This window comes from Thermobia domestica, chromosome 1 (genome assembly GCF_964235325.1).
Source record: "Thermobia domestica chromosome 1, izTheDome1.hap1.1, whole genome shotgun sequence".
NCBI classification, from domain to species: domain Eukaryota; kingdom Metazoa; phylum Arthropoda; class Insecta; order Zygentoma; family Lepismatidae; genus Thermobia; species Thermobia domestica.
Genome location: NC_137454.1, coordinates 259,057,031 through 259,066,858, shown reverse-complemented (window position 1 = coordinate 259,066,858; position 9,828 = coordinate 259,057,031). Strand labels below are relative to the sequence as shown.

Genomic DNA, 9,828 nt, shown 5'->3' with positions numbered 1-9,828 from the left:
ATTTGTAAGGATTTTAATAGATTTTCCAAGGACATATTCAAATCTCTTATGCCAATAAAATTAACAGAAGTAAGGGTTCTGCGTTTCTGCAAGGACTATAAGTCCATTGGTCACAGGAATACCTTCACTGGACCGAATTCCTATTCTGCAGTGTTAAAGAGAAACTTGAAGCAAGTTCCAAGCTTCAGAAATGCTGTTAATGTTCAGTGTGAGTACAAGATGTCAAAAAGTTGCTGAAATTTGTTGAGTTGAACAGCGAAGAGCAAGAATTCTACGAAGAAGCACTAAATAGTACACCGTTTGGTGAAACACAGCCTGTACTGTGTTTAAGTGATGAGGAGCCTTTTTTGTAATAGGCCTATTATTGGGTAGTACAGTGAAGAAATGAAAAACGTTTTGAGAAATGTTTTCATAACTTGAACTTATTATTATTGTTCTTATTATGTTAAGACTACTTCACAACTTCTAAAATAAATAGTGCATCGAGTGGTGAAACACAGCCTGTGCTGTTTTTAAGTGACGAAGAGTCTGTAATAGGCCTAATGTTTTCGAGACCGTTTTCATATTTTGAACTACTTATTACTCTTCATATTATGTTAAGACCACTTCACAATCTCTAAAATGTCATTTATTCATGATAAGTGGTAAAAAGCAGTTATTCAGCGATTACTTTAAAGTATTATGCACTTTATTTCTGAGACTCAGGTGGATTTTGAAAATACTTTATTTTTTGTGCTGCATTTGCATTCAAATCCAAAATTAAATTTTGTAATGCCCTTAGTATGTTGTTCTGTACCAATATACCAATCAAATGCCATTTTAAAATATTACATTATCATTAAAACAAAGCCAGTATAAGTTTTTGGTGTTTCCTGTAAATTTTAAAAATATTACTTAAGTGGTATTTGGAAAGGAGCTCTTCATTTGTTGCTTCTAAGATTTTATAATTTGAAAACTAGTTCACATCTCATTAACGAGACAAATGAACAACTTCTTCATATTTCAGTTTATGATACAGAACTACATATTTTAAAAATAACGCTTATTTGTTTTGAGTTAATGCTGCATTTCATTCACATCATATTTAATTCCTAACCATCCAGATTTCAGTATAAAAAATCAACCACTGAGTACAGAAGTAAAAATGCAATATTGAAGTCCCTTAAATTTGGCATCCTTACGGAGAATTTTTATTTAATAGAAATTCCTGCAGACTCCATCAGACTATTTATTTAAAACTGAAAAGTACAATATGTTCTGTACAATTCGATGTTCTATATTTTTCAAACAGGTTCATTTCTACTGCACGCAGAATAATCAAGGAAAAAAACTCACGTTTATGTAACTACAAACATTCCTGAAGAGTACACAATTAAAATTCTCATATTTTCTTACATAGATATACGGCCAGTGTTTGTCAGTTTTCAATTTTTTTAACATCGTATAATACACAAATCAATAAATTTACATTATTGGTACCAAAACATCTATTTGTTCCTGAAAATATTTCTCAAAACTATTTCAGGGTATAATTACCGAAATTTGAACCGAAGGATATAATATCTTTGACAGTATGTTATGTTATTTGAATATATGATCAGAATGAAATAAATTGATAGAAACATTTTTAAAATTCATTTGTCATATTACGATCATAATTGAAGACTCGCTGTAGAAAACAATGTAAGTGCCACCTTGCAATTGTTTCACTTTTTAGTCAGAAAGGAATGTACGACCCAATGGGATTCCTGCTGTGAACACGGAATATGCCTTGTCTATTTGGTGGAGTTCCTAGCGTTAATCAGAGATGGCACCATTTGTATGTCCAGCTGTTGTCATCTGTTGGAAAGACTGTAATTGCCTTCCCGCCATATAAAAACGATTCACTCAGTGCAAGCAGTTTTGAGTGACAAACGAAACAAATTGCAAGTAGTATTGAGTGACAACCTGAAACTGCGTTACTTTTGGGACTGATGTGTCAGTTTTAAGTGTTAGTATTATGGAAGAGGAAGTGCCACTAACAGTTCGTTCAAGGGATAATCGGAGAAAGAAACTACGAGAAAGTGGAAAATCTTATAAACCAAGTAAAGGCAAGTTGATTTCTGGAAAGCCTTTGCCGCCGGAAACATTTGACTGTAAATGTAAATATGAGTGTCGATGCTTAGACAGAAACGATGTTGAACTTTTGCATATATCATACTATAAACTGTCAGAGCAAGATCGGGGTACCTATATTTTAAACCGGGTAGAGCTGGCACAAATTGAGCACAGACGACATGGAAATTATAATGATCCCTCAGAAAGTAGAAGGCAAGTAATGTTCATCTATACAATACCAACAGCAACAGGAGTTGTAAAACATTTAAATTTATACTGGCACTGTCAAAGTCAAAAGCTTCAAACTCTTCAAACGAAAAAGAAATCGAGCAAACTTTGTTATATAGATGAAAGAGGTACAAATTCTAGAAGTCATGCCCACACAAGGAAATATTGTGATGAAGACTGGTATACAGTTAAGGAACACATAAATAAATTTCTCAGACAGGAAAGCCACTACGTGAGGCGAAAATCAGCTAACGAATATCTCAGATTTTTTCGGCATATGATACTCGGATTTTTTGTACACAGTGGAATAACACAAAAATAGTTTTCATTATTTTTGACTGCTGATACTGGGAATATGCACACATATAATGCAAGTAGGTTTTGTTTCTTTTAAACTAATAAATACATTCTTGTATTATATTGTTAAATTTTATTTCAGACTGTGAGTGTAAGATTATGTGGCACTTACATTTGATGCAATCTTCGTTACATTACAATATGTAACATGGCACTTACAGTGTTTCCTGCAATTCGGAGACCGCACTTACAGTCTTTTAGAAATATATATATATATATATATATATATATATATATATATATATATATATATATATATATATATATATAAAACATATGGGTGAAAAAACCTAATCATACAGGGAAAACCTGCAAGAAACAAGAAGAAGCCTAAGGTAAAAAGAAGAAGCAGCCAATAGGTAAAAACATAAATACGCAGAGAACACAGATACCAAACACACACACAGAAACACACAAAAAACAAGCAATCTAAATTCAAACTTATTTGTTAAATTCTTAGTTTTTTTTGTTTGTTTGTTTTTCGTTTTTGTAAATTTTCCCTTTTTTTTCGTCTCTTTTCCTTCCCTATCCTTTCCCTCCCAAATTTTCCTATTTTTTTCTTTTTTCACTTATGGAAATAAAGAAAAAAACAAAACTACTATAGAAATCATTCGCAATGATGATAACTCGTCGGTTTTCGAATGCTCTAGGTAACCGACTAAGAGTAACGCGACTGAGCGAATGTGTATATATATATATATATATATATATATATATAAAAAGTCTTTCCTGCAGTTTGACGATGGCAAATACAGTGTTTTCTACAAAATTATTGTTTGTTTTACTTTTTAAAAAATACCTCTATGTCTTACATTTTCATACATAGCTTCACTTTGTCATATGATGGGTTGTATTTCTAAGGAATACTATTTTCTATTTTGTAAAGCTTGGGCATAATTTGCTATCTTTTGTCTCTACTGTTCAATATTGTTTTCGCACTTACATTATTTTCTACGAGTCTTCAATTGTCTTCTTTACCCAATTAATGCGAAATTTAAAAATGAGAAAAATGTTTTATACTTTATCTGCTGACATTTCTATAACAATTAAGGTACAAATCAATCATATGAAAACTGTTTGAATCAATACACAATTCAATTTTACATGTACCTGAATGATCCTAGAGTAAAAACTTGCTTACTTTTCGAATTTCCGCCAAGATATCCGGTTGATGTTTGGAGGAAAAGAAGGTACTAAATAAAATTAGCAACTTGAAGAGATAAACAAGATACAATTAAAGTAACGGAACAGTAATATGCTTACTATATACAAACTACCATTGTTAATAATGATATGTTGAGAACGCAAATTAACTCATTTGTCTTTGAACTGATGACTATAGTTTGTGGACATTAACACATTTTCTTACATTAAAAAAGAAATTCTGTCTCAAGTCTTCATCTGAATTTAATGTGGAGTCAGTAGTGAACATGAAAATAGTTTCTAAGCCTGTTTTACTGCACATGAAGCTAACTTTTAAATACCTTTTACTATCTGAATGTCATGGCTCTATCCTTTAAGATGGCAGACCACTATATTCAATTCTAACATATATATATATATATATATTCAGTGGCGTATTTAGGGGGGTGGCTTCCGGGCTTAAGCCCCCCCCGAAATCTTACTTAGTATAGTAAAATAAATGAAATATCTTGCAGAATTTTCACATTTCCAGGCAAAGCCCCCCCCCGAAAGTTAGCAAAGCCCCTCCCGAAACAAAATCGTAAATACGCCACTGTATATATTCCTTTTTGTTTGTCGGTTTGGTGACAGTAATTCGAAGAATAAGAAAGATAGAAAATTTTTGTTCATAATAATTTAGTATTACATTACGTAGAAATTGTGAAAGCTAATCCTTCTCTTGAATGCGCTTCCATCACTTTTGGCTAAAGTAGTACTATATCACTGAGCGAAAAATCGGTATGTAAATGACAGTTTGCTTGTTTACATAGAGAGGTAGACAATTATTAGAGTTCAGAACATTGCAAAAAAGGGTACAACATATAGAATCTTCTTAAAATGTTCCAACCAGATTTAAACACTCAAAACAAGGCATGGACAAGAATGTCCAATTTCCACATATTGGAAACACTTCGTAAAAACTCAATTCCACTGAGGAACACCAAACAAATTCTTAACGTTTTCCTCAATCCACTGGATTCTTCTCGTGTTTATCAAGCATCCTGCAACTGTTACAAAATCTACAGTAGCATGACAAAAACAGACATTATACGTCTGAATTAAAGAGATGCTAAATATCTCTCATCTTCAGCTATGTCAACGGATCTTAAAGAATACAGTCATGATACTCAGGTTATTGAATTTATTTAAGAAACACTTCTACATAAAGAAAAGTAAGTATCTGAACGTCGAATCACGATCTTAAGAATAAATTAATTTCTTTATGGAGCAAGGTTGATTTAACATAATAGATTCACACTTCAAAAATTCTCGACCATAAAAGGGAAAGAGGTATGAACATAACTAAGTTTACAAACTAGAGTCATCAATTTAAAAACACCATCAAAGCAAATGAAAGAATATGCGTTTTCAACATACCATGTTGAACAATACCAGTTCATGAAGTTTATTATTATTTCCTTACTTTAATTGTATCCCATTTACTTCTCCAAACTTTCCTCAAAATACCTACATATACTTTTAGCAAGAATTCGAAAAGTGAGTTTTTACGCCAAATTTTAAATAATTCAGGTAGATATGTTAAGATAAACTTTTTATCAATAAGCGACGGTAAATGGAATGAATGTGAATCTTGCTTTGCCCTTTACAGCTTAATTGGAAACCAGAACACTAAATTGTCCTATGTATAGTTGTGACAATAAGGATAGGTTTTCTTCAACAAAGTTATACCCACGCCATTTGAATAACTATCGATTCACTAGACACATGTTATGGATCTTCCCATCATAGCTGTGAATCGAACCATTTACTTGTTTCTATAACATTCCTATTTTTCGTATTTGACCCCATGATATTATATGAGAAAGTGGAAGACACCAACCAAATTCTTCTTACATTACACTCTGTATAGGTGCGGATTGTATGAAGATTCGAAGTTAAAAAGTGCGGTTATGAGTCGAGAATTGAACTCGAGTCTCCAGCTTGCTGTGAAGTTACGCTATCAGCCGCCGCTCCCTTAACAGTCACACGCCCCTCACTCTTGAACTTCATGCTTAATCATTCAGAACACTTTAATTCTTGTTGCTTGGAGAATCCAATGTTTACAACAATGAAAACCTATGACAATTGAACTTGATATATGAAAAAATGGGAGGAAACAACCGATTATCGCTTACATCATATCCTCGAGGAGGGGATTTCAAGGAGTGGACTGCGTAGCGCACTGGCACGACAAGCTGGATATTTAGATTTGATTTCAAGCTTAATCGTGTACTCTTCACTCATTGAATTTTCACTGACTCCGCTATGGTTACATGTGTTTGTATGTATACTCAATTTAATTTCTTGGTGAGTGGCTAATACCAATTGGCTTACTTGTTTTACATTTTCTTGCATATCAATGAACTTTAACATCTATCGCCATTATTTTGTACAGTTATAATCTTCGAGCTATAGTACTAATAACCCATTTAGTATTGCATCAATAACATACACAAATCTGCAATAATACGCACCTTAATAATTGCCTTATTTACCTGTCAAAAAATTTGCATCTTGCTTTACAAGCTGATTAGCAAAGAAATAAGTTACTGATTTGTCTCTGGAATCCGGGCAGTCACAATATGTGCACTCCTAACACAAGCATTACTACTTGTGATCCCTGATATATTCGCTGATGTTGAACTTTTTATTGGTACTAATCTCACTTTCTTCATTTGGGACAATACCTGTTGTTGATTAAAAACATTGTTAGAAGCTCTTTGCTCATCTTCATTTCTAGACATGATCTCTGTCGTTCCTGATGTACTGGTGTCCTGAGCCACTGCACGGGGTTTTTGTGCCACTGTGACAACTTTTATTCGATTTCCAGAAATAGGTCTATAGTTGCCATCATTTTTCACAACAAATATTGGATGCTTCCGGGCCAGTTCGGGATTTGATGCGAACTTTTTAATATCCTTAAGAATTACTGTACGAGTCGGTGACTTACCTGTATATACTATTTTAAATACTTTTCGCTTTTGAGGATTTATTCTTGGCTCAGTGATGCTGCTAATTCCAGATTTCACTTCATCTTTTCTCATTTTTTTGGAAACTGGCTGACTAGAAGTATTACTACCTGTTCCTATTATATTTGAAGTATGCTGTAATAACTCATCCAGATCTTTCACACGCAGCATTTTATCTTTGGCTTTGTTTTTCACTGACAAAGAACGATCTTTTGGAATATTCTTATCCAAGGACAATGGAAGGGATTTTTTACTGTCATTTGGTGACGGACGATCTTCATTCTCGTTCAAATCCTCAAACAATCGAGGAGAAGGCGTGGAAGCCATCCTTTTGAAGGCATTTGATTTACATGATTTATCTTGTGCAAATGCAATGTTGGTATTTGCACTACCAGATCGATCTTCATTGCTTCTGCTTCTGCCAAATAAAGCTTCATTGCTTTTTACTTTTATTTGTTTTACACATGGATCTGATCTGGCCTTATTCTCTCTTATTTTATCCCTATTTACGTCCCCTATCTGATGTACTAAACGACCGCTTTCCCTTTCAATATTAACGACATCACAAATACTATCTGGTATAAACCTACTCGGACGGGGAGTTTCCGTATTTTCAGCAGGTTCTACTTTACGAGCACTTGCAGTAAGATCATACAATGTATTCGACTTGTCACCATTTGAAGTACTATAGATTGCTACTTTAGTTAAAGAGCTTTTCCTTTTGTTTTCACTTTTTGCATCTTTACAAATAATTTTATTAGCGTTAGCAACGGTATTATTTTGATTCCTATTAACTTCAACTGCAGATGAATCATCAGCTGGTTTATTTGAGGTACGCCTTCTTCGTTGATGCCTCTTCAAGCCCTCATTACTAGTTGCAATATTTGTGTTATTACGCTCACTATCTGAAACACACCTTTCTTCTGTACCACTGGTGCTTCTGCCAGTATTCAACAGTTCCAGATAAGAAAATATTTTTCTTCTACTTCTTCGTCCTTTCTTTACACTATTAGCAATGGATGTATCATCTAATGTATCGTTTATAATATGTGTCTTACTTTTTCCTTTGTTAGAATTTCTGGAAAATTGTTCTTTCGTTCTCCCTTTTACAGATAACCCGTTTGATCTGTGTACATCACTGTCAGCACTATCTTCCCAGTCATTTTGAATTTGATCAACTTCTGTCCCTATATTAGTATTATCTTCTTTATTAAGTGAATTGGATTGACCTTCACTCCGATCAGCTTCATTGTAAGGTTCATTATTCGAACAAGGCTCTGCCTTCTCTTCATCAGGCCAAATAATTTCTTGTTTTACAATTACATCAAGATCCTGAAAGAGAAAAAAAATGTATACAATAATTTTATTTTTTGCAAAGGACACAAACATGAAAAACAAGAACCAAAAAATTATAGTTCATCGAAGGATGAAGAATACGAAATTGTACAAATAAATAAACAACAGTTTCAAATTAAATAGAAAACTTAGTTTATTACCAAATGTAGAAGCACCATAAAAAAGATCTGGAAATCTAGATAAATAATATCAATCATAAAGCTGACTGAGCAATACATCATATTACATATATAGTACACAACCTTTCTAGTTTCAAGTGCATGAATTATCGCTAGGGGTAAAATTGAATTATCAAATTATACGAGGGTCACTACGAAAGTTTTGAGATACGCATTGTTTGGCACAGTATTTGAATTCCAACAATTGCGTTCGGTAGTGGTATCCAGAGCGAAGAAGCGAAGCAAGTTTCAACTTGCCTCGCTTATCGGCGTGGCCGTATCGCCTTCACAATTTGTTGATGTGAGCAGTATTCGGCTGTCTAGAATGGAGCTCGAAAGGGAACATTTTCGGGCAATGATCCTTTACGATTTCAAAAGTGGTTTGAACGAGACACAAAGCCTTGACCGTTTGCAGGGGGTATTTGGGGACCTTGCTCCTTCCCGTGCTACAATTTTTCGGTGGTTTGGTGAATTCAGAGGAGGCCAGATAACGCTTAAAGATGAAGAGAGAGCTGGACGGCCGGCAACAGCTGTGTTAGATGAAAACATTGCCGCTGTGGAACAAATGATTCGAGAAAATCCTCGAACAACTTTCAAGGACATTGAATCTACAGTGAACATTGGATCGCCAGCAGTAACAAAAATTCTTCATGATCATCTTCGGCTCAGGAAGGTTTCATCTCGTTGGGTGCCTCACACTTTGACTGAACAGCAGAAGCGCATGCTTGTGGAATAGTGTGAAGAAATGCTTCCAAGATTTGATGGAGGCAATTCTCGGCGCGTCTCTGACATTGTTACTGGTGATGAGACTTGGATCTATCAATTTGACCCTGAAAATAAATGCCAGTCTACAGTTTGGATCTTTCCAGACGAAAATCCACACACGAAAGTGAAGCGACCGCGAAGTGTGTGGGAAAAGATGGTCGCAACTTTCTTCTCCAAATCTGGTCATGTTGCAACTATTCCACTTGAAGAACAAAGGACTGTTACTGCTCAGTGGTACACCACTGTTTGTCTAACAAAAGTGTTCCAGAAGCTTCGGGAACGGCGTCCAAGAACTGGATTGCGTGGGATCCTGCTTCATCATGAGAACGCGTCCGCACACACAGCCGACATCACAATTCAGTTTTTAGAATCTACGGAGGTCAAACTTATGACTCATCCGCCGTATAGCCCTGACCTGGCCCCGTGTGATTTTTTTCTGTTCCCCAGGATCAAAGATCGCATGCGTGGGAAGAGATTTTGCAGCCGTGAAGAAGCTGTAGTGGCTTACGAGAATGAACTTTCAACACTTGAAGAAAAAGACTGGCAATACTGCTTCCAAAAGTGGTTTTCGAGGATGCAAAAATGTGTACAGTGTAATGGTGAATACTTTGAGAAGATGTAAGTGTTAAATTGATTTTAAGTATGTAAGTTATTTCACATCTCAAAACTTTCGTAGTGACCCTCGTATCTCAACAGTTTTACCATGTTTTTACATG

At 34.7% G+C, this 9,828-nt stretch overlaps 1 protein-coding gene across 2 annotated transcripts in view; it reads right to left on the bottom strand.

The window, feature by feature from the left end:
* Positions 1-3,304: 3,304 nt before the first annotated feature.
* The window catches only part of LOC145660645 (uncharacterized), a 53,073-nt gene continuing 46,549 nt past the window's right edge, over positions 3,305-9,828 (bottom strand). For both annotated transcript variants that reach the window (XM_081725947.1, XM_081725956.1), the window contains exon 6: positions 3,305-8,165. In XM_081725947.1, the coding sequence (XP_081582073.1) occupies positions 6,411-8,165 (1,755 nt within the window). In that variant the 3' untranslated portion in view covers positions 3,305-6,410. The remainder of the gene's footprint in view (positions 8,166-9,828) is intronic.